The following is a 26,246-nucleotide window of genomic DNA, read 5'->3' as shown; positions in this document are numbered from 1 at the left end:
AATCTTAGAGTAATTGTTCTATCGGATATTAATTGGCAGCAATAAAAGTTGCGTTATTTGAGATTTTCATTTGAATGTTCTTGAAGCTAACAAGTATAATATAACATTTATAATATAACAAATATAATATAACATTTTATATTTTTACAAGAAGAATGTAAAATGTTAAATTTTTATATTTGCAAAAATGTAAAATGTTAAAAATTTATATTTGTAAAAATGTTAAAATTTTAAATTTGTAAAAATGTAAAATGTAAAATTTTATTCGTGTTTCCGAATAAAATACGTGAATAAAACGTTTATATTTCGTGGCTAGCTCACTGGGTAGATATCTTCAAAAGAAAATTTTGTTTTTGCCACGTTTTAAAATTATTCTGTAAAATTGATTTGATAAAATAATTTTATATAAAAATTTTTTTTTTAAGGTTTAAATTGTGAAAAAGCACAGCAAACAAACGGTTCAAAGTTTCTAATTTTTTAAAAAAGGTGTTTAATGATATTTTAATATCTAAATATTGAACATTCCCTTACTCAGTGAGTCAAAGTGTGGCAAAACCCCCTAAAAATGTTAAATAATCGAGTTGTAAAAAGAGCTGCTTGTTTAACCTATTGAAATAGACTGGAAGTTTGACCACTTGATGCATTATCCCGTGTCTGACACGGAGCGGGTTGTCGCTAAATTCGGGACTTGACCGTGTCTACGGTCTGCTACGATGGACCGTAGTACAGCGCTATTCGTTTTATGGCTGTTTCTGACCCGTTCATGACGAATTTATTATGTTATTTTTTTCTAACAATTAGAATTGCTATTTTTTTGTCCTTATCACAGTTAATGTTCAATCGTTTTTGTTTTTTTTAGCTATTTTACATAAACATAATATTTACATAAACAATCGAATTATAAAATAAAAAAATGGATCATTTTTTTACAATAAACTCGAAATTAATGAGTACATTAAGTGGTTAATGTAATGAAAAGGGCTCCATAGAGTAAACTGATCAATATCTGGCCACATCATACTTCTTGTTTAAAAATAATAGTTCATGTAGTGTTATATGAATAAACAAATCAGCTCAAATACAGGATATTTAGAGATGGATTATAGTTCAGAAATTTTTTAACAAAACCAAACGTAATATGTGTTCATGCATTAATTTTTCAGATGGTAACTACCTGTTTTTTCTCTGGAGATGGATTAGAATTAGCATATATGCATGGTCAAAATTTTATATTAAAGAATGCTTAGTTGCTGAAATATGTTGAAATAAAAAAGTCAACATCTGCTTCAATTCATAAAAATATTGCATTTTGCTGTTTCACAATGGTTATTAGATGCTTGAGGTAGGTAACCTCAATTATTCAACAGTTTCTCATTATTTTGATAATTGGCTTCTATATTTTATAAAAATAGGCTTTTATTATTATTATTAAAAGAATTAGGGTTGTAAGCTTTAGCAGGAATTATATTTGGATTATACAGATAGATTCCACAAGTTTAAAAACCAGATGTAATATTATTTGGGGTGACAGATTTGTTCCAAACCTGTTTCGTCAATCCACAAAAGCTTGCTTTTGAAACTAGTGTCCCAGGAAAATTACAAATCAAGTTTTCACATGCTTTTCTGTAAGCTTTCTATTTCTTGAATCAGCATAAAGTTCTCTATCATAATCAATCATAAAAAAGTGGGGAAGAGAGGGGGGGGGGGGGGGAGAAACTGCAGTAGCGTCAGTTTACCCTATTTAACATTTTAAATCAGAAATGATACTTCTTTTTATAATAATTTTATAAATTTGAATTTTTTTAGAAACTTACTTTTATTTACTCTACATATTCATACTTTGTAATATAAATTACTGTTCTTACTAGACAATTCGTCAGGTTAGAATTATTTTGTTCTATCTCCCATTTTAAACGTTGAAAGAAAGCTTTTGATTTTTTTCTATGAGTAAAAATTATTTAAATTTTTACTATTAATTTTTTAAAAAATAATAACTTGTGCTTTAAATAATTTATATTTAAAGAATCTATTTAGAAAAAAAATTTCAAAAAAAAAATTTTTTTTAAAGTAATCATTACTTAGTAAAATTAACAATTCATTTTCTCCCAACGTTTAAAATCGGAGATAGAACAAAATAATTCTAACCTGACGAATTAGCTTTCTAAAAATATATATTAGGTTTTAGCTAGGAATTGTAACTGCCTTAAACCTTTTAATACTTAATACCAGAAAAATTATTTTATCATTGAGAAAGCAGCTTCCGATCGGAAAAATAGTTTTTCGGATATGGTCAAGTTCACAATGATAGGAAATCAATCAAGTACAAAAAATGACCGCAAAAATGATGTAAAGCTAAAAAATTTCAAATGCCATGTACAAAATATAATAGCTAATGTCAACAATCCGAAATTTTAAAATATGCAAGAGCGAATTTAAATTTTTTCAGGAAAAGAATGCCTTTTGTTTTGTTTTTTTATGTACTTTTTTTTATTGAACATTTATTCATTATAAATTTATTAAATAAATCATTTTCTTTCGTAAAGTAATCTTTTGTTTTTTTTTTTTTTTTCTTCCTTAAAACTGGCTATTAACAAAGTATTTCAGTTAATATTTATTTCCAAGTATATCTACATGATATACTTTTCATCAGTTTTGTTTTTAATAATCTTAAGGAGAGTTTTGTTTTTATTAATCTTGTGGAAAGTTACAAGTTTGATATTTAAGTTAGCCGTGTTTGTCAATAGCCACATTTTCTTTTGTCCATGTTCAGAATGAATACTTTATTTTAGTTAGAAAAAAAATTTCGTTAGGAAAGCCAACTGCTCTAGTAACTCATTATTGTTTACAACCAAAACGATTTATTGTATTACTTTAAGATTTTTTACATTCTCTATTAACATATTGGGACAAATTCTATCTCTTATTATGAATATAATCTTATTTTAATTAAAGTTGTTGATAATAGCCAAAATAATATTTTCATTTTATGTATATTAATTTTTATTAATAACTCATAGATGGTGCGAAATTATCTACACTATTAAGTAAAGAAATGTAAAGAAGAAAAGTCATTTAAAATTGAAAAAACAATTTGAAAATTTTTCTCCATAGTCTGCAATCGTATTTTATCATGGAATCAAGCAATTTACTACGGATACGGAATTTAGAAATGTCTTTGAACAAACCCAGGAAAACTCCTTACCTTGTTTAACATACCATCCCATTTTGGGCCTGATTCGGTAAATTCAGTAACAATGGCTAATGTCATTTCAAATAGGATATGACCAGTGAACATGATTACATCATCAGTAACTTTTATCATCCGCTTCAACTGGTTTTAAATTAAACAATTACAAAAATTTACGGAAAAGAGAAACTAAAAATCCATCATTCTATTGCAGCAAAGAGTATTCTAAATATTTTATCTTACCACCTTTGGACTCATGGCCAAAATGTATTTTTAATTTGAAATCTTCTTTTTCTCTTTTTTCAAAAATCTCTTTTTAAAATCTTCATAAAAAAAAAAAAACTTTCTTTTTGATTTTCTCCTAAAATTTCTTTTATATTTTTTCATAAAAATCTTTTCAAAAAACTCTCTTTAAAAATTCTCCCAATATTCTCTGGAAAAAACCAAGATTTTCTCTACCGTTGTTTCTTAAATTAAGTCCTTTTTTTGAGTATGTTAGTGTTTTTATTTCGACCTCTTAGTCATGTCTCTCTGAAACAGGTTTTACCAGTTATCTTTTGATTACCGTTCGTCTCTGGTCCCGACTTGTTTATAAAAATCATAAAAGAATTACAGAATTGTCGCGTGCCTTACTAATTAAACTATCACCTTTTTTTAGTATGGTTACATTTGAATTTCTGGTTGTTGCTGTGGAATCAGTTTTAATAATTTATTTTTCACACGTATTATTGTAAACGCATGTCCACCAGTTGTTTCAGCCGTCTCGAACTTATCTTCGATCGAATGATATATGTTTAAGACGGGAAAAACTTTCAGTGATGTTTAAAACTTTTTTCGTTTTTTTTCCTCACAATAATCATATTAAATCCTATTCCTAAACCTACTAACTTTTTTCAAGTTTAACAAGCTGCAGCAATTACCTAAAAAAACCCAAATGGATTTGTAGAAGATGAAAGACTAATATTAATCAAATCACCCCGTTGGACAGTGACTCAGATATAGTTAAAAGCAGGAAAAATCACCCCACTTTTATATAAGTGTATTTAAACATACATTATACATCAATAATGGGGTCAAGTAATTCAATTTTGTAATTTAAAATTATTTTTACATGCATTAAATCTTGTAAAACACAGGTGTAACGCGCATCAGGGAACTTTAACGTTTGCAAATACTATTTTAAATATAAAAATTTGTTTCCTTGGCGCAAGTTGTATTATCTTTATAATAATACACGAGTGCTTGCTTAAAAGTTTATTCAATAAGCGCGTACGCTTTACGACGCGCGTATGAGATTTTCTTGTTTTCTATTGTATAACTTTAGTGTAAGATGAATTTAAAAGATCCAACAATACAAGTTTGATATACCTAGTTTAAAGGCAATCTTATTTACAGGTTGTATTTTTTTATTTTCACTAAATCTTTATCACTCATCACTTTAGGTTTAGAACCAGGCTCATCATGTGACTGAGATTAATGAATTTGATACTTTCCTATCAATCATGGTCATGTCAATTTTTAAAATAACTTTAAAGGTAATTACCGTAGCAGCAATAAGTAATTCTACGGCAAAGATTTTAAACTGTTTTGAAGATAGTTTTTTTCTTCTTTACACAACTCTGATGTCTCTTTTTACAATGCAAGTAAAGAGGTCTACAAAAGTACTAAAACTACTAGAGTTAACTGGAGTCTATCTTGAGTTTTTTCAAGAGTCTATATTTTCAACTTTAAACAGAAGAGGTACGGTAGCTGTGATAAACACCTTGTTTTATCTCTTTGATAAAACAATGGCTGTCAAATTTTTATTTATAAATACTTTGGTTTGAAGCCAATTCTCGCATATGAACTTCAACTTCAATTAAACCAATCATATTTATAATTTTAGTAATTTTATGATTTAGCATATATAAACATATATTGAAATGAGCATTTTTCTGAAGTTTTAGGTAATTGAACACCTTTGCTCTTTTGCTTTTAAAAATATTTTTTTAAGGTAAAGAAAGAAAACTGTTAAGAAAATTGTTTTTAAAACAAAAAGGAAGGGGCGGGTTTTGTGTTTGATAAAAATAAGCATGAATATGCTTAAAATATCTCCTTAAAAAGCAGGAGGTTGCAGCAAAACTGCAGAGTTTGTTTATATTTACTTTAGTGCTTTTGTTACACCAAAATTAAATGTGGAACTTTTTTAGGCACCTAAAAATTTTTTAATAATTGTGCATTAAAATTTTAATTTTCAAAAATAAAAAGAACTTATTTTTTTAAATTTCAAGAACAAACGGCAAAATTTTTAACATCTAAAAACTTTAACATAAATGTTAATAAAGATTTGTAAGGTGGTTGCAAATAAGTTTGTTTACAAGTCAAAAATACTTTGTATTTTCATAACTTTACGTTGATAACATTAACTTATCTCACAGAGAGCCTTTAAAATTATGCACTAATAATATCTAAGAATTTTTTTTCAGATGAATTGAAACAAAATTAAGTTTACTTTTTCATTTTAAATCTAAAAGCGATAAAAGTTTCACTTTTCTTTTCGAACTTTTTGTCGTTTTTAACTTTATCTGGGTCACTGTGTCTTTAACTTTATCTGGGTCACTGTGTCTTTAACTTTATCTGGGTCACTGTGTCTTTAACTTTATCTGGGTCACTGTGCCTTTAACTTTATCTGGGTCACTGTGCGTAGGCTCTTTTGTAGATTCCTAAGATTCAGACTTTAGAAGCGTGGAAAAATTGAAATAAAAAGTTGAGCCCTATAAAAATGGATAGGTTTTTAATTTTAACTAGAAAGAATAAAGAGGTAAAGCCCAAACCAAAAAAGTCTACCCAAAGAAGACAAAAAGAAAAAAATCCAAACAAAAAAAGTCAAAAAGTTTTTTGGAGAGTTATAAAAAACATTGTAATGAACTACATTCCGATAAGAAATTAGTAGAAAATTATATTGCAAGTAGCCATTGACATAAATGAGCCCCATAATTCTCAAGTTGGAAAATACAGTGACGATGATAAACTTATTTTCATAATTATTTTTGTAACATTTTAACTATTATTTTTGGACATTTCCATTTCTACCTATCCTCGTTTAACAAAAAAAGTAATTGCTAAATTTGTAACCATTTATCTGAGCTACGTTACTCTTATTTTCCAATTTTTTGGGACCACACAGAACTTTGGTTCCCAAGATATCTTCCACGGTTTTTATTTTACAAATTTGTTTAAAAGTATTTTATCACTTCCATCGTTTCCTTTGGCAAGACCGTAAAACATCTTAAAACTGGTATTTAGAAGTATTTCATCACTTCCATCCTTTACATAACTTTGGCCGTTAAACATGTTAAAACTGGTATTACACGACTCAAAGTTGTAACAAAGAATTACAAACTCAGATTGTTTTTTTTTTTTTTGTTTTATTGCTGTTTTTTGTTTGTGAAAATCAATAATAAGTAAGTAATAATAAATAATAAATAAGCTTTTCTTGCTAAGACATTTTATTTTTTCTATTTTAAGCCTAGATCTTGGTATTGGCGAGTTTTTTTTGTATTGGAAAATATAGACAACGTGTGGTGTTATTGTAACTTCGAGTTTTTGTAATAAAGCTGAGAAGCTCTTTGTTTAATACTTAAAAATAAAGCGGACCTGAGAAGCTCTTTGTTTAATACTTAAAAATAATAAACTACTTAAAATTTAACTTAGTTGTTTTAATTGCTCACTTCATTTTTTTGTTGTGTAAATAGGAACACATTTTTTAAAATCAAAAACAATCTTGGGTTATCAAAACTTTAAATCTCAAATTTTATCAACAGGAAATGTGACATCTTAAAAATTAAGATTTCTGTGATATCTTTTATAATTTGATAATTTGACCTCTACATTTTTTTACAGAATGCAAATAAGATAAATCAGCCCATTCAAAAAAGTCATGTCCAATATTTTTGAAATAAATTTTTTATACACTTTGATGGAAAATATGGCTATATGCACACTAACATAATGTCACTGTGTATATAGCTATTTTTTTCACCAAACATTAAATTGGTCTAAATGGTTAAAGTTCCCTTTTTTTATCCATTTGCGCTTTGCATCTAAAGCACGCTAATACTATCATTTATCAACGTCATCAAAATCATTTTTTTCTTTTCACAAGTTTGTTTTTTTGTTTAACCAGCATTACTCTTTTTAATCATTTATATAACTTTTTATATAAATTATTTAACCTGTATTGGTACCTGTGTTTTAAACCAGAATACCGCAAGGCATTACTATCGTTTCATCTCTGAAAATGTTTTTCTTGAAAATGATCTTCCTTAAATAAAATAAATTTTTTATTATGGATTGCCACTGAAGTAAACATTAAGTACACTAATTGCTTTGATAATCTAGTACAATAATTTGGCTTGGAAAAATTATTTAATAAAACATTTTGGTGAATTATTTTTTCAAATCATAAAGTCTTAAATCATTTCAATTGTAAGGTACATTTTTTACATTTTAAAAAAAGATTGCTGTCTTCCGTTAAAATACTTATAAATTTACATAACACAAACTTTTGTTTCCTAACCGGAAAGAAAAAAGACCCTGTCACAAGGCAATTACCAAGATTTGGAACTGCACACATAACTATACACGAAACTAAACACAATATATAAATGTTTACTATATACGTTATTAACTGGATTTTGCGAACTTTTACGTCGTTAAACCAAAACAGTTAATTCTTGTTTACGCACTGTGGAGATTTTTAAATTCCACTGATGGTCGTAAATTTGATCTCTTTAGTGAGTAACATTAATAAATGATCATTATATTATATTTTATTTTCGCTAAATTGCTCACAAAACGATCATTTATATCCCCATTAAAAACGAACGTTTATATCCATAAAAAAAAAATTGTTTCTCATAGCGTTTTTAATAAGAAAACAGCTACTAAAATGACAGAGGCTACGAATGCTCAGAAAACTCTTTTACCGAAGAAGATAAGAATTATTTAACGTAACAGAGTAATACTTAGAACTTTTTTTTCCTTTTTTTTCTTTGCTTCATTGCATCATGGTTTCTTTGTTGTTTTTTTTTAAATTTCTGCTTTATATTTGTTACTTTTAAAAATTAAAAATATAATTTTTTCATCAATAAAAAAAGTTAAACCCACTTATGAAAAAAAAAACAAAAAAACAACAGAAAATCATTGCGATGAAACGAAGAGGAAGAAGGAAAATCAACGACACCCGATTGTTATTTATATATTCAAGATCTCTTAAAAATATCGTAAAATTGAAGCCGCTATTAAGAAAAAAGAAAAATATCAACGGGAAGTTTACTAATGATACTGGTCTGTTTGTCAAAATATTTGCAGAAGATCTTTTTATCATTACTTTAGACATTAAGATTATTTATGTTATTCCACTGGCTTTATCAGACTTAAACTATATTAGCAAAGCGAAAGCAGAAATTTTTTCCAAATAAGAGCGTTTTTTTAAATTGATTGAAAGTTCTTATCTACGTCATATTTGTTATAGAAACAAATTAATTCAGCTCAAAGTTTTTTGTATTGCAAAGTCATGGTAAAAGATAAAGGATTTATAAGTGAACATCACCAGAAACTGGATAACGGTATGAAAAAAATCCATCAACCCAGTATTAAGCTATTGATCAAGTCCGATGTTAATATCAATGGTTTTCAGTTATTGCAGAAAGCAAATCATTCAGAAACTCGCGCCATAAAACCCAATTGTAAACAAAGAAAAATCTCTGTTTGCTTTGATTCTCCTCTATTTAATTCTTCAAAAGAAGAACTCACAAACTCCACGTCCAGCTCACGTAAAAATAGCGTTACAAGCATTCAAGAAGAAGAAGAAGAAAACGAGAATGAAAGCTTAGTGCAAGAAAACACAAACAATTTCGATTATATCAGATGCATAAATTGTAATAACAATAATAAGACTTTTATTGGTAATTCCTGCTTCAAAACATTGGAAAAATGTTATAGGTGCAGACATTTGAAAAGTATTGATGATCCTATAAGCGTTTCACTTTCGTTTAAAGCAGAACGCAGAAGAAGTTTGCAAGAGCTTACTGTTATACCTGAACGAATATGCGATAGCGAGACGGATAACACAGTTAAACTGCAAAAGCTTGTAGAAAAAGAAGTATCTAAGCTTCTTTGGTTAAATAAAAATCGATATATTGAAAACAATTCTCTAGGTAGAAGAAAAAGCATAAATTAATGTACTTATTGAGATAAGATCTAAGCAGTTCTCTCTCTCAAATAAAACCTTTAAAACTGGAAACAAAAGCTTTCATTCGCAATATGCTTTAAAGAGCGAAAAAAGCACTTGAAACAAGGTTTGCACTTGCTTAGTTCTTGGCGAATTTAAGATTCCTCACTGTATAGTTTTTTTTAGTTTTAAAATTCATTTAAGAAAAATATTTTGATATAACATCCTTGATTTATATTTTACTCCCACCCAAATGTTTTATTGATACAAATTCAAAAGGATTGTTTTACTTAATTGTATAACAAAACTTCGTCACCTGTATGAAGTTTTCGACAATTAATAAAGTAGTTTTACTATGATGATAATAAAAAGGCAACCATTATGTTTTAGTGACGCACCCATTTAATCTTGCTTGTCTATCCATAACATGACCTGCTTTTATTGTATTTTTATCATAATATAAATCACTATGTCAGCCATAGTCATTAAATTTCATAGAATCATCTTTAGTCATTTTCCAGAATAAAGGAAAAATAGCCATTACTCATGCGAAGTTTTGGCGCAAATGACAGGATTTCCGGCTTTATAATACAATAAATGCTTTTTATTACGGATTATTATTTTGACGAAATTAGGAAAAAATATCCGAAAAATATAAAGTCAAATACTAACTATATATATATATATGTATAAATTACTGCATATATACGTTATTTGTGGAGACAGGCAGTTGAAGGATTGTATATATGTAAACAAACTTAATAATTCTATCTTATAAAAAAGTAATAAGGAAAATACTAACTACAACGTAAACGCATTATTAATGAGTAAACAGAAAAAAATTTCTTCACGAAGTCCAATACCAAACACCCCACTTTGTTTATACATACTTAAATTGAAAAATATAAACTTATTGCATTTGTTTTCGTGTTGACAGCGACTAAATCCTTTAAACTTTTATTGTAAAATCGATAACTTATGATCACTAAAATTTTCTACAGAGTTCAAAAAAATATATACTTTTTAATTTTTTTTTTAAGATTTAGACTTTTTTCTTCTTTATTATATTAATATTTTAATACTTTTTGGTAAAGTTATTTCTTCTGATTTTCTTAAGTCATGCAGGTAGATGTGGAAAGCCTTTTTTTATTAAGTCAAATCGGTTTTCAAAAGGCACAGTTTTATTTTATTGCGAAGCTGATCGAGAATTTTGCGTGCCAAAATTCGTAGAATGTTTTTTCAGATTTAATTATTGAGCAGTTCGTGCCACCAAAGCTGCATTGTTATGATCAATTATTAACATAAAATAATGGGACAAGAAAAAGGTTAAGCAATTAACTTTAATTGCTTAACCTTTTTCTTGTCCCATTATTTTGGCTACCCGACCACTACCACTTGAGTCTCTGGTGTTCAAAATCGTTCTCAAGACTTCGGATTAAGGGTATGCGTTTGCTTTAAACAACCACAAATATAACGAGAATAGCAAACGAGCAACTGGGATAATATCGTTTGAAATATAACGAGAATAGCAAACGAGCAACTGGGATAAAATATCGTTTGAAATATAACGAGAATAGCAAACAAGCAACTGGGATAAAATATCGTTTGAAATGCGTCCGCTAAGTTTTGGCTTGTGATTGCGATCGTTCGAATCATATGATAAAAAATTTGTTAATTGTTTATAATTCGAGTTTTAGCAAACGAGCATTTTTAAGGAACTTTAGCGAACTTAACAAACTTATGTGATTTTTACAAAGTTTTAGCGAGGTTTAACAAGCAATAGCGGAATTTTCCGAATTTTAACGAACTTTTCTGCTTTTATCATTGTGAATCTTTTACAACTTGTTCTTGCTTTATATCAAACCTTCTGATTTCAATAAAACCTTTTCAGAACCACGAGTGTTAATCAGTTATTACTAAGACTCCAAGTACCTTTAACTATAATTGTAGACTTTCTAGAAGTAATCAGTTCTTATTACTTGGAAAACTATTACTGCCGTTATTTAATTACTGCTAACTTTGTTCTAACAACTAATAAAATAATTTATTTATTTCGGGAAAGAACATTACCTTTTGGATTTTCAACTTTTGAAGACAGGAAAAATTAAGCTCTCGTCAAAAATGTTTAGTTTATAAATTTCAGTTGAAAAAACTTTTCTGATGGCTGCTAAACATGCCACGAGCTAGAAATCCGATCTTGTGGAACTTTTTTACGAAGTTAGAAGACGATTCTAATATTGCTCAATGTATCAAGTGCAACCATCAACTAAAAGCTACTGGAAGCTCAACAACTGGACTTTATCGTCAACTTATAAATGCGCACCCTGAGGACTGGGTTGTCTTCAAGAACAACTTTAAAAAAAAGAAAGCAAGATGAAGACCTACTTTAGCTTGAAAAAACTAATAACGAAGATGATGGATTTGAAGGTGCTTAGGGAGGCCAAACCCCATGTGTTCTTAGAAGATCCATTAAAAAACGAAAATTGCAAGGCAAAAAAATCATAAACTATGTAAAATAGAAGTCATCAAACATAGGCCAGCTTCGATTTGATTTGGAAGTGATGAAATGGCTTCCACGTGATAACATACCATTCACTGCAGCTACCTCAGATGCATTCAAATATTTTATGGCATACTGTGTGCCAAAAGTAAAGTACTTGAAATAATTTGATATAAATTTTGTGTTTTGAGAAAAGAATGGTATTTATAGATTATAAAAAATTTTAACTACCATTTGTGTTACTAAATACCGGCTAAATTTTTTTTTTTAATGATTTTTTTAACAATGCTGATATTTTGCTTTTTTCCGGAAAATTTTATATTTTTTAAATTTAAATTTAAAAACGATTCAAACAATCGTTAATGATACTTAAACTATAACAAGCTTCTTTTTTTATAGGCAATACTCAAGCATGAGATAACTTTCTCAAAGTTTAAACTGCTGTTGCTCTTTGAAAATGTAAAAGAGACAGTGGGCAAGGTGTTGGACAAGGAATTACCAGAATGTCTAAGGTATGTTTTTTCGTCTGACATCTGAACAAGCAGAAATGATGACGGCTATGTCTCTGCTTTGCATTACATAACCGATGAGTTTCAGTTGAAGAAGTTCGTAATTCATTGTTCTCCTTTTGAATGGTCTCACACTGGAGAAGTAATTTTTGGAAAAATGGACACGTAAGTTTTCTATTTTATTATACTATTTTAAATCAATAAATATTTCATTAGCGTTGTTAAATTTAATTTGACTTAAAGTTTAACAACATTTGAAAACATTTATGTTAGTTTAACGAACTTTAACAAGTTTATTTGTTTATTTATAGTCAAATTCACGATGTTCGAGGCATTAATCCGCTAGCAGCAATGGTGACAATGGTTCACGATAACGGGAAGAACATGAAGAATGCTTCGAAAAACACAGGAATGGTTGACGTCCCATTGACGTGTTTTAACCACAGCCTTCAGCTGGCGATCAATGGTGCTATTGATGAAGTTCCAGAAATGAAAAAGGCCGCTGCTTTAATTAATAAATAACTAACTGCATTATTCTTTTTTTGCGTTTAATAATTAAGTTTTATTAAACGCTAAAAAGAATAATGCATTTAATTCAATTTTAAAAAACGTAAAAAGCTCTTAAGTTAGTTTAGCAAACTTTTGCGGCCTTTAGCAAACTTTAATAAACAATTTTTTTATCAAATGTTTTTTTATTAGGTGAAGACAAAACTAAGCTTGCTAAAGAAATTCCCACAGAGGAAGACTTTGACACCTGGATGATTTACTACCAACATTAATCTCCTGGAAAAGCACATCGGAGTTCCTTTCTTCTGATGATCTCCCTACAGTTCAGACAGTATCTTGTCATCTCATCTTGAAAATTACCAAAACTGAAGATCCAATGACACTTCTTGATGCCGGTCCAGCCAAAATTTTTCTTCAAAAACTCATTGACAACTTGAACAAAAGATTTCCAAAGTATGAAGTCAAAACTTTTGCTTATGCTACTGCTCATATGCTTCATCCTTACTTTAAAAGTAAGTTAAACGAGCCTTTCCGAATCATAACAAACGTTTATAAATCATAACAGACAGTAAAGAATTTTTTTAAATTTTTAGGTGGAATTCTGAAACTGAATCATGTGAATACGTTCCAAGACGTCAAGCAAGAGTTGATGTGAGTATCCAAACCACCAGGATTGGCTTGCAAATGTCCTACCCCAACAACCGGAAACAGTTCAGGATGACGATGACCGAATTTCCTTGGGAGAATTACGTGATGATGACAATCTTCCTACTGATGAAAAATTAAAAATTGAGAAAGAGTGGGAGACGTTCTCTAGAATGATCAAGAACAAGAAAGAAAAGGCTAGAAATACTCTTTTCTTCTGGCATGAGAATCAACAGACATTGCCAATTCTCGCTGAACTAGCTAGAAAGTGGTTTTGTATTCCGCCGTCCTTAACCAGTAATGAACGATTTTTTAGTAGCGGTGGCAAAATTGTGATTGCTAAAAGAACTAAACTGATGCCAGAAAACGTAGACATGCTAGTGTATATCCAGCAAAATTTTTATAAAGTTAAAATTACAAACTAGAAGCTTTGTTCTAAAGTACCACTTGATCAAAAACCGGCAACGTCAAGTTAGGCTTCAAGTCAGTCACAGTCCGGTGCAGAAGATGATAATGATGTCTTGGGAGTTGAATTTTTACCTACCACACCACCACCAACAGATGCAACTGCAACTCAACCCCCAGGAACAGATCCAGCAACAAATCCTTGTCCGGGTGGTTCTGGAATTCAACCTAGACCAATTGGCCCAACTGGCTCGACTCTACGCCAATCTTTGTTGAAGTTCAAAAACACTTCACGTCGCTGCCATTCAAATAAATTCTTATGAGAAACTTAAAAGTTTCTACTGAATTAAATGTTCTTCATGACACCAAGCTTTCTAATTTAAATTTACAAATACTAATTTGACTGAAAATAAATAAATTTCATTTGAAACATCATCTATTTTAGTTAAATAAAATTTAGATCGTTACTGCTCGCTAAGGTTCGAAATAAGCATAAAGTTTGTTAAGTTCAATTAAGTTCGTTTAGCTTTTAAAAAGTTTGTTAAAAATCCATTAAAGCTCGTTCGCGATCGAAATATTTCGAAAAAAACTTTGATGTCAAAAGTGTCCGTTCGCGATCGTTTGGAATGAAATTTCTGAAATGAAAAATATGATCGGGATAGTTCGAAATAAAAAAAAAAGTAGCAAACGCCGCAGACCCTTACTTCGGATTATGTTAGCAGTTAAATTTAATTTTTCCATTTTATTTCGTTTTCTATATTCAAATGTCCAAACGTGAGCTGTTTACAATAGCATCAATTCAAAAAATAAAATTTGTAAATTCTCGTTTGTGTTCCTGTTTTGAAGAAAGGAACAAAAATTTAGTGATCATAAGTTTAAAAAAAAAAAGAAAAGAAAGAAGAACATTTTTTTTACTGATATTATCTTATCGTTTTTTTGTTATTTTTTTACTGATATTATCTTATCGTTTTTTTGTTATTTTTTGAAAAATAATTATTTTAATTGTTAGTAATCTCAGAGATTCCATATCAATTTCGGGCAGCATAACAATAAAAAAATATGCATACTTAAGAATAACTACGTAGTAAATTTTATGTATACATATAAACTGTTATAGTAATGTATTGCTATATACAACCCACAAAACAGAAAATATTGCTTTGTTTTACCTATTATCGGTATTTATGAGACGTGGAGAAACCTCAATTCGTTCGTTTAGTGAAAAGTCTGGAGACCAACTTTTTGGTGTACCTAATCAATATATAGTTTCCTCTATTGCTTGATTTTGGTTGTGATATACACTAGAAAATTGCTAGAAAAAGCTATTGGCAAAGAAGTGACAAAAAAAAAAAAAAAAAAAAAAATCTGTTTTTTTTCTGGTATGGTGCTTGCGGACTCAAAGAAAACCTTTATTGCGGGCTTTTTAAAACTCTTTCGAGAATTGGTTGGTTAAAAAAATGCATGCTTTAATATTGTGTACAGTAACAGACATCTATTAGTTAAAAAAAATGCATGCAAAAGACATATAGTACCGCGGATATAGAATTTTTAAGTTCGATAAATTTAGTATCTTAGCCGGGGATTGCGTTCACCACAACTCTTAACTTTTTATGAGATTAAAGTCAAATCCCGTAATTATATAACTCCGGCTTCACAAAGAATCTGCGAGTTGTGTTTCCATCATTTTTATTCCCTAAACCAGAATTTGGCTTGTCTACAAGAAGCCCCGTATGGCTTTTAAACTTTTGCTTGATTTCTTCTGAGCGTTTTTGCACAAAAGATTTACATTCATCACTTATAACTTGCTACATTTATATCAAAACCGATAACTTATGTGTAACAAGCACTCAAAACGAATCCACGCAAGCAAAGTAGACAAGCCAAACCGCAATATTTTTTTAAACGTTTTTGGGAGTTGCACCACATATGTAACATTTTTGTTAATAACGTGTTTCGGTCAAAGTATTGCATATATTTTTTTCTGATGCACTTTAATAACGGGGTAGCAATCTCTACTTTCCTTCACTCCACCTATCAGTCAAACCATTGCATACATTTCCATCTCTCAACGTTTTTTGGATTTAAATGATGAGTCTTCAAAGTTCTTTTCGGACAGTCCCTGAGCCCGACTTCCTTTAGATGATGAGTTTTTAAAAACATCATCTAATACAGATTATTTCTCTTTTGAATAAAATGATTAATAAGTTAAGAAGTACTCAAAAGTTTAACTTTTTTCTTAAAATCTTATTAAATGATATTGAAGACGCCGAAAAATTGCAACTAAAATGTTATCATAAATGAAATTATATTTTAACGTCACTTTAATAATTTATGACTTATCGCTATGGAATGTTTGTCGTATTTAATTCCTCAAGTTGTTATTAATCAAGGGATTGTTATTCTTAAAATATCATCAATTAATCGATTGTTTTAACTGACTTTTGTCCACCTTGGTAGCATTAAGCGATTCACTGTGCGCAGTGAAGCCGTTTTGTGCTGATCGTAATCGTCCCAACAGAAACAGTACTTTTTAAATAAATTAAAATTGAAAAGAAACGGAAACTTTGAATTCCAGAATTTCATTTATCCTCTTAAAGATTTTCAACAAATAATATCGTGTTTTGATATTTTTAGGATATAAGACATCCTGACCTGTATTTTAACATTACGCGACATTGTTAAGACATCAAATGTCCGCCTAGCGATAAATTGAAACCATAATTTTTCTCTAATTCTTAGGATTCTTTTTGTTATAAAAATGAATGAAAAGAAGTTTGAAAAGGTTTTTATCTTCTCTTATAGTTTTTTTTTTTTTTGAAATTAAAGAAAAAGAAAAGGTTTCTTTAGCATAAATAATAGTAAATTGACATTTCGTATACATTTTAAAGGAAAGTCAAATAACTGCTTATTACTACTAAATAGTATATAAAGTAATACAAAACTCGTTTACTCAAAAAAAACTCATTTACCCAAAAAAGCAATTGACTCATGACGGAATAAGATGAACTTAAAAATGACAATAATACTTACATATCATCATTCCACCATCACCACTACTTGAAAGGATTCAAGGACAAGGACTTTTTTAATCCCAGTAAACTATTATGGTAGGCAAGTTTTTCTCACCTCAAACAGCACGGGATAGCATAAGTTACCGTAAAAAAACTTTGCATAAGACTTTTTTGATTTTTAACTTGGCGTTTAGATTTTTTAAGCTATTTCAACTTCTATTTTAACTATGCACTAATTTAATGTAAATAATATGGTGGTATTGATATACGTAAACAAAAACTTTATAGGACGGCTTATGAAACTTATGAGCAGAACTTATAAAATTACCAACTTATGAAATTATGAGCAGAAAGGCACATTGCACGTGGCTAAACTCTTAGTAATTCACCAATTCAAAAACAGCTTAAAGTCAGATCGAGAGATTTCAAGGCATAAACATAGAACGTTCTGTTGAATAGTTCAGAATGGTCTTGAGCCAAAAAAAACTGTTGAAAAGTTAAAACAAATTCATTTTGTAAAATTTGCTCGAGAAACTAAAATGGATCTGTTTAATTTCTAGCAACACTATTTTAAAAAAGTTACAATTAAATGTAAAGTCATGTACGAGTAAAAAAACGTTTAGTAGAAGCTTATTTACTGGCAAGATCACCAAAAACGTTAAAAACAACGACTATAAATAAACACAAATACGAACACTCATCAACTTGTCATGTAAATAAATGATAAAAAGATAAAAGCGGAATGAAGAAAATTAAAAAACAACGACTGGGAAAAAACGTACACACGGAGGCTTATTCAACCTGCCATATAAATGATAAATAGGTATCGCAACCGAAAACAAGCAAAAATTATAAAAGTTTAAAAGAATAAAACTTTAAAAGGAACTTTAAAAGAGTATTTTTTCTTAAGAGTTTTTAAAAAAAGAGAAATTTTATGGTTGAATTTCTTTTTTTTTTCACTTTTGTTCTCTTATAAAACTTCTAATAAACAAGAAGTTTTATAAGAGAAAAAAAGAGAAAAAGAAGAAGAAATTTTTGATAAACAGAAAAATTAAATATGTAAACAGAAGAAATATTGATTAAAGAAAAGTAAGCGGAAGTTTTGATTGTTTCAAATAAAGAAAAAGAAGAAGAGATATTCGTTTAAGAAGAAAAATAAAAAGAGGAATAATTTGTTAAAAACACTATTAGACACTACAAGAAAAGTAAGAAAATATTATTTGTAATTTCATTAACGTAATGAATAAAAGAGTGCTAAATATTACACACTAGTAGAACATATATTGAGATATATTGTATAATAGAATAATCTGAGGACAAAAAACACAACCTTAACCCTTTAAGGATTAAATCTTGCCCTGACCTTGTCCTTACCTAACCAAACAATCCCCACTCCATCAACCTCAACCCTTATCTCCACATTCCTTTCCATTTAACCCCAGAGCCATATCTCCCTTAAGCTCCTTAGAACCTCTAATAACCTTTCATACTACAAACAAACAACAAAATATCATATCAAAAGGATCACAGTAAAAACATCACAGTAAAAACAAAAAAATGGTCAATACCATGCCCAAAAGGTTTAGTGCAACTATGTAAAAAGTTTTCTCACTTTTATTGTAAAAAATTAAGTAAATAAAATAACAAGTTGCAAAGTTTTATTCTATCTTTTCTGTTTTCTCCTCTTAATTTCAGATTCTTATATATTATATAATGCTGTAGGTTTCTGCATTAACAATACTAATACCAAATTAAGAGCAGCTAATACAAGCTACTTTAAGATTATAAACTTTTTCTTAATGTGAACCCAACTCAAAACTAGTATGGGCTTGAGAAGTCCACATTAGGAAATCTATGCTATTAAATAACTATCTAGAATATTAGCACTAATGATGCAATCAGTTAGACACATATATAGATTCCTTTTAACAGAAGTAGTTCTAGACTAAAATTCTTAACCAATACTGTATGTTATTTGTGAGCCAATATTGGAAGGTAACACCTGATGACTAAAAAATGAGACAACTTTAAAATTGCTATTATAGCCATAGTTACATAGCTATCAAATTTAATTTAAAATAAATTTATAAACAATTATATGATATTTAAAAATATATATTTATTGGTTTTCAATAACATCATTAAAAGCAATTCGACCTAGACAAACTGAAGTCATTGAGGCATAACGTTTTGCCACTTCCGGATCCATTTTGTTAAGACAATTCACGATACGCCGTTTGAGTTGAGGAATGGTTCTTGCTTGCCAATTAGCCTCGTAGACTAAGCGTTTCAACTGACCCCAAAAGTCCTCAATCGGTCGAGCTTCTGGTACATTGGGTGGATTTTTTACCTTTGGCAGGTATTTGATGTTATTGGCATCGAAAAAAGAAACCACTTCATTTGCATAGTGCGAACTAGCTAAATCTGGCCAGAACAAGTATTCTTCATTTTTATAATATTCATCAATGAAGGGTATTAACCGCTTGCGGAGACATCCGATGTATGCTTGTTTGTTGATTGCCTGGCTACTTTCAAAAAACATTGGTTTTGAAGTCCCTTTGGGCGATATAATCAAAGAGACTAGCACCTTTTCCTCGTACTTTTTCTTTCTTTTGAGTTTGACGTCGCTAGTTGTAGATGACACGTTGCTAGAATAGAAGTCATCGTTGCCAGCCAATACTGTATTCGCATATGTGAAATATGATTCGTCATCCAAGACAAAATCAAAATTCCTAAAATTGCGATATATATGCCGACACAAAGGTTTGATTCGAGCTAGTTGGCTTTCGCTTCGATGTGGAATCTTTTTCTTCTTGTAATATCTAATATTTGTCTTGTTTTTAAGAATTTTAGATATATACGATTGGTCACAATCGAATCTTCGAGCTACTTGACGTTGTGAAACACCGTGATGATGATCAAATGCTTTTTTCAATTGGTCTATGTGCTTTTTGTCCATTTTTTTCGCCTTTGGACCGCTACCTTTTTTTCGTTGATAACCTAAATTTTTATCTACACGTTCTAGAGCACAATACATGGTCGCTTTCGATGCTCCTTCATCTAGAAAGTGTTTTACTGTGAAGAATTTCGGCTTTTCCAGATGCGAATTTCTAAATTGGCAAATGCGTTTTCTTAGGTCTTCTTGCAAACTTGTTTTATACGGAGCCATTTTATTTAATATTTTAAAACTATAATATAATTTTAATAGAGTATTAAATTCCCTATAAGTATACTAATTTATTTCAATTGCATGATTATGAATAGCATACATAAATTGATTTAAATTTTGTCTCATTTTTTAGTCATCAGGTGTTATGCATATTAAGCAGGTTTAACCTACATCTCTGCTATTGTTACTGTATATCTACATCAAAATTGTTCTAAATTGATTTCATCATTTATTAGAAGGTCAAAAGTAAGATAAATAAGGCGAGGTATAATAAGAATACTGTTTCTTTTACTCGTGTTAGCTTTCTCTTGTATTTCGTTTTAACTTATTTACTTATTTTTAACCTATTTTTACGTTAAATACTTAACAACCAATTTAACAGCATGACCTCTTAAAAACACAACCTGATATTCTATAATTATTAATATCTAATTAAAGTTTTTTTTTAAATGGTTAATTTATTTGTCGGCTTGATTGCTCGTATTCGAAAAGTTTTATTAAAATTTCAAAAACTAAGAGGCAGTATTTATGGGAAGTTTTTTTATGTCGGAAGAAATTTAGTAGTATTTGTCAGAAATTTTTTTGTCGGAAGGAATTTGGTAGTATTTGTCGGAAATTTTATTAAGTTATTACAGTAGTGTTGATTTTACTTGAGACCAGCACCGTGAGTAGGGAATCATATTTGCATTACTTATTGTTGTAAATATTTTCTATAACGATTTGCGTAAAAAAGCTACAAATTCAGTAAAAACAAAATTAAAGAATTCAAAAAAAGACAAATAATTAGTAAATAATGCTATCATTATACTTTTAAACTTTTAAAACAAAACAATTAAATCCTGTTAATAGAGTTATGCTCCTTTTTTAAAATTTTTATTTGTTTTTATTTATAATCAAACACTGTTAAATAAAAAACTGATTTTCACACATTCATTTTATTTCCACTATATGTATGCCTATTTCATTCTTTTATCACTGTAATGAAATGAAAGCAGGCCTGTTCTCTAATTATTTAGGTCCCTAAAGTTTAAACGAAATATGTTCTTCGAGAAATAAAACAGCTAATTTGGATGATTACTCTGAGGTTTACTACAAATTTCTTTAGAATAATTAAACTTTGGTGAATGTTCAGTTGAAATATAACACTATAATGCTATAAATTCATCAAAGCCATCAAAGCTTACTCTACAGAAGAGAGGCTTAGTTAAAGTGGCCTGCCGTGGTATGATAAAAAAATAAGATTTTTACATAAATGATAGTCTGCCAATAATTATAGGTTACAATGAAATCATACTCAATGATTTATTTGCCTTGTGCATTTATGTAATTATTTACATACAAGAATAGTAAGGTATCGTATCATTTGCTAACCAGAGGGTTTGCTAAACCAGTGGGAGGCTCATTTTGCAAAGGATCACATAGTGCAAAAAATTTTTGTAGCAAAATTTCTCTCCGCTCGTGATTTGAAGCTTTAAAAGTTGCATGGGTAAAAAAAAAGTGAGTGTGGTGAAAGTGGCAAGTGTGTCTCCCCTACCCTTCCCGTTTCAACGGTAATTCAGCCAGGACCACTTAAAGAAACCTTGCATCTCAAATAAACAAAGTTAAGTGGGGTGTTTCCGGAACAAAATTTAAACTAATTTTTGAGTCTGAATTCAATATTATAATTCAAATTCAAATTTAAAATGATTGTTTCATGAAGTGAGTGATCTAAATTAGAAAAGAAATTTCCCTTCAACAATTTAATATCACGATTAAATAAAAACAATTTTTATTTTGAAAATATTCATTAAAAAAAAGTAATTATGTGGAAAAATTTAAAGAAACTGAAAAAAATCAATGTTGATGAGAAAAACGTTTCTGAATGACCCATAACTAACATTACAGTAAATAACTAAAAAATATGCGGACCTTAAGTTTTAATGGAAAATTTTAAAATGTTTCTAATCCAGAGACCATCCAATGTACAAAAAATCCCGCTCTGTTTGAACCAACAGAACACGACCACGAAAGTATAGAAAACTATCTACAACGGCTTCTATTTAGATTATCACAAATTAAACAATACGTGGAGGATTTCCTGTGTAGAATTTCTTTAACTCTAAAACGCAGCATACCTTTCGCGTATTATTTAGTTAACAAGAATATATAAATATGTATATATAAATATGTATATATACATACACATATACATATATATATATATATATACATATATATATATATATATATATATATATATATATATATATATATATATATATATATATATATATATATATATATATATATATATATATATATATATATATATATATATATATATATATATATATATAGTCAGTAAATTCATTAAATACATTTAGGCATCCATTTAAAACTGTAATCATTTGACTTATAACAAATATAGTGTTATTTTTATGTTACCATCCTTGAAAAGATATAATCACACCACAAGACATTTAACAATTTGTTTGGTTTTTAAATAATCCTAAATTAAAAAGTCATAGAAAATATTTTGTCATTTTTTTTCTATGACTCTTTAATTAAGGATTATTTAAAAACCATTAAATCAAACATTTTTATCATTTGGAGGACAGCATTTAAAGATAATTCTAAATATTAAACTAAAATGTTAAGTATACAGGCTAGAAGCTACAGACTTACAGGCTAAGCATACAGTTAAGCATGCAGGTCCCTAGTGCTCAATTCTAATGATATAACAGGGATGCTGAATAGTTGTTAACATATTTTTTAATAAAACAACATTGCTCTGTAGCAATAGTGATAGGACTCCCATTATAGAAGCAATTACTTCCACAGAAATTGCTACAATAACAAATCTACATCTATCTCTTGGTTTTATATTTCTTATTGCCACTGTAAGTAATAAGTAGCAATTAGAATTGCACTTGAGAAGTTACAGTAGAAAATTAAAAATTATCTTTATTATAAAAAAAATTTTTAGTAACAGCTGATATCTGCTATCTAAATAAATGGCCTAGATTTTAACCAGTACTAAACAAATTTGACTTCAAAGAGAAAAAGTGATTTAATTGAAAGTAACAGTAATAATATATTTTAATAGTATTGAAATTTTAATATGCATTTTTATTAAAATTTGAATATATGTAATAGTATTAGAATTTAAATGTTTCCAACTCTTAGCTAGAATATGAAATACCAATGATGGAATGGAGAGCTTAAACTCATTAACCCCATTAGAGATCAGTGAAGATTTGGAAAAAGCATCAACTGATGATTTGGTATTTAGTACAAAACTTTTCACAGAGTTAACTGGAAAAAAGGTAAAAGAATTAGACTTGCAAAATAATGAGGTTGATAAATGTTTTGCAGAAGTTGAAGAGTTTTTGAATTGTGAAAAAGAGTTGAGTATGTATTATGAAGAACTCAAGTTAAAAGATAAAAATATAAAGGAAGAAATACAAATCAAAATTAAATCTATTATTACCAAATTAATGGAAGATACTAAAGAAAAGATCTGTGAAGGTTCAATCAAATAAATAATTATATATTGGAATTGAGTTTTTTCAAGATCATTGTTTTGTTAAATGTAATGTCAATATTTTTATTACTTTAAAGAAGTATTGGAATTATTTTTTTATTTAATCATTTGTTTAAAGAAGTAGTGCTAAATCATTTTGAGTAAGAGTTGTATCTTTTTTTGAAACAAAGTATATAATATAAATATGAGGTGAGGAATATATTATATATACTAACTGATACATTTTGGGTATGTATTGTGTTCTTTTATATGATTTTTTTTTACAAGTAACCAAACAAAACTCAACATAAAGTAAAAAAGTTTTATAATTTTGTTTTTGTGTGAATTATATGCTCTATATAGGTTTGAATAATTTCATAAATGTTCTGCAATGTCTGGATGTGTTGATGAACAGTTTAGCGGTTCAGATGACAGTTCAGAAGATGACAATGGATTAGAGTTCAGTGTTGGTGAAGAAGTTGGAATAAATTCTTCTTTAAAAAAGTTGAAGAAGTATGAGTGTGTTGTAAGGAGTCATTTTTAAAAGTTTATTTTCAGTCTTTTACAGGTTTTTTATACTTTGTTACTTCAACTAGTTTTCAAATGCTTAATCTTAATGAAAATATGTTTCAATTTGAATTGTGTCTATTTGTGTTTATATATATGAGTTTATATATTTAAATTTATATGTGGTTAAAGATCTTTTTTAAAAAAGATTAAGGTTTTTTTTAGGTTGCTACACCAGCTGAATATGTCTCAAGATTTGGTGGAAATACTGTTATTGAAAAAATATTAGTTGCAAATAATGGAATTGCAGCTGTCAAATGTATACGCAGTATAAGACAGTGGGCATATGACTTATTTGGAAATGAAAAAGTTTTCAAATTTGTTGCTATGGTGACACCAGAGGATTTAAAAGTAATCTTTTAGTCTAAATATATTGAACCTTAGAGTCAAGTCCTAAGTTTCAAAAACTTATCTGATTTTTGTCAGTGTTAACTTTTAAAAAAGAGAATGCCCATGCTTTTTAAAATAATTAATAACATTTCAAAATAAAAACAAGTCACTGTTCCCAAAATTTGTATTTAGCACTAACCTCATGACCCAAGAAAATCCTTTGAGTTGTTGAAAGAGTGCAACTTTTCGTTTGCAAAAATGTAAACCTTTAAATCAGTCATTAAAGTATGCCAGAGAAAGTTGCTTTAAAATTTCATCAAAAATAAGGTTTTTTCATGACCCAAATGACAACTTAGTTTTAAAATAAATATGCATTTTTACAGCATATTTATTGATTCATTTTCTTTAAGTATATCAAAGACATTATTTATTAATTTTTTGACAAAGGTGTTTTAATATTTTACATAACAGATATTTAATAAACATCAATTTAAGACAAAAATTATTTTTAGTTTGAAAGGGTTTGAATTATCACATTTTGAAAGGCTAATAACAATAATTTTTCTGTTAAAGTTCTTTATTTGATAACACAAATCCTTGTAAATAATTGACATATGAGTCAATTAATTGGATGCTTTACATATGTTTTGCATTGAAGCCTGCTAAAAATTGTTTTAGTCTTGTTGTGTAATTTGGATGTGTGGTGGAGGGCTTGAGTAGCCTGTTCACTGTAAATTCCAAGCAAGCATCCTTTTCTCTGAATGAAATGCTCAACATGATAAAAGACAGCATGAATTTTTGAGCTTGTGCTAAGGTTGGCTGAAAGAAATGATGCTTTGAATTCTTAAATTTTTTCCTGATAGTCAGAACACAATTTGTTTCAAAAACAAGACTCAACAACTTTGTTAAACCTTTGCCAAATATCAATTATTGGAATGGACTTCCAGCACATTGAGGAAGATCATCAGATTTTTCAAAATTTTTCTGCAATCTGATCCATTGAAATGTCCACCATGGTAAGGCTGAGGATTTATGCGATTATTTCTCTGCCATTCATTTAGAGAATCCAATATATTCTTAAGATATTTCAGAATGTAGTTGACAACAACAATCATCATGTGCAGTTCCATATGGGGATAATGTCAAGCACAAGTAAGTTATCAAACTTTGTGAACAAAATTGGAAAGTGAACTGTGTTTTTAAAATATTTTGCTGTTTTGATCTTTTCTGGCAGTGACATAGTCATTGTAAGCTTTTTTGATTGACCCAATTGCTCTTAGGGACCCTGTTAGATGCAGATCTCTAGAACTGATGTTCACCAGCAGCATGGATGCATGCTGGAGTGAGCCTGAATACCACAGATAATGTTTGCAAGTTTCATGTCGCATGATAAAACAAATTGTAGCTCATCTGTATGCACAAGATCCATTAAAATTTTGACATTGTCGTAAGTTTCAAGCTAATCCTTGCAAATTGCAACTGGCAACTGTTGATTGACATCAGGAGCTTTAGAACAGTTTCAATAGATTTTTTGAGGATGTTGTTGATTCAGAATGATGTACTGATTCAGAAAAGTCTAAGCTCATGATTCCTAAGCTCGCCTTTAAAAATCATCTGCCTCCATCAATACCCATTTTCGTAATGTGATTCAAAGGAATGTCTCTTTTGCTCAGCATTCTCTCATAGACCTCTCTGATACT

At 28.9% G+C, this 26,246-nt stretch overlaps 2 protein-coding genes and 1 long non-coding RNA gene across 5 annotated transcripts in view; all 3 read left to right on the top strand.

The window, feature by feature from the left end:
- Positions 1-978: 978 nt before the first annotated feature.
- Positions 979-14,397, top strand: LOC145188657 (uncharacterized). 3 transcript variants are annotated; one of them, XR_016449846.1, is made up of 4 exons: positions 979-1,342; positions 12,301-12,575; positions 12,722-13,429; positions 13,511-14,397. It is a non-coding gene; the product is annotated as an uncharacterized LOC145188657 (long non-coding RNA). The 3 variants fall into 3 exon arrangements; XR_016449847.1 differs by lacking the exon at positions 979-1,342 and adding an exon at positions 10,766-12,054; XR_016449845.1 differs by lacking the exon at positions 979-1,342 and adding an exon at positions 10,866-12,049.
- Positions 8,096-9,623, top strand: LOC149892262 (uncharacterized). The gene has a single exon (XM_090080650.1). It carries the CDS (start codon positions 8,745-8,747, stop codon positions 9,408-9,410), a length of 666 nt encoding a protein of 221 aa, XP_089936776.1. The 5' UTR covers positions 8,096-8,744; the 3' UTR covers positions 9,411-9,623.
- An 8,913-nt stretch (positions 14,398-23,310) lies between the features above and the next one.
- LOC145184400 (acetyl-CoA carboxylase-like) overlaps positions 23,311-26,246 on the top strand; it is a 49,447-nt gene continuing 46,511 nt past the window's right edge. The window contains exons 1-3 of the mRNA XM_090077127.1: positions 23,311-23,718; positions 24,013-24,175; positions 24,382-24,567. Of these exons, the coding sequence (XP_089933253.1) occupies positions 24,041-24,175; positions 24,382-24,567 (321 nt within the window). The 5' untranslated portion in view covers positions 23,311-23,718; positions 24,013-24,040. The remainder of the gene's footprint in view (positions 23,719-24,012; positions 24,176-24,381; positions 24,568-26,246) is intronic.

The sequence above is a fragment of the Hydra viridissima genome, unplaced genomic scaffold (assembly GCF_058129835.1).
Source record: "Hydra viridissima isolate aposymbiotic clone 2 unplaced genomic scaffold, HvirCarnegie_v1 scaffold_2, whole genome shotgun sequence".
In the NCBI taxonomy this organism is placed as follows: Eukaryota; Metazoa; Cnidaria; class Hydrozoa; order Anthoathecata; family Hydridae; genus Hydra; species Hydra viridissima.
Note: the sequence above shows the minus strand (reverse complement) of the source record. Positions and strands in the feature narration are given on the sequence as shown.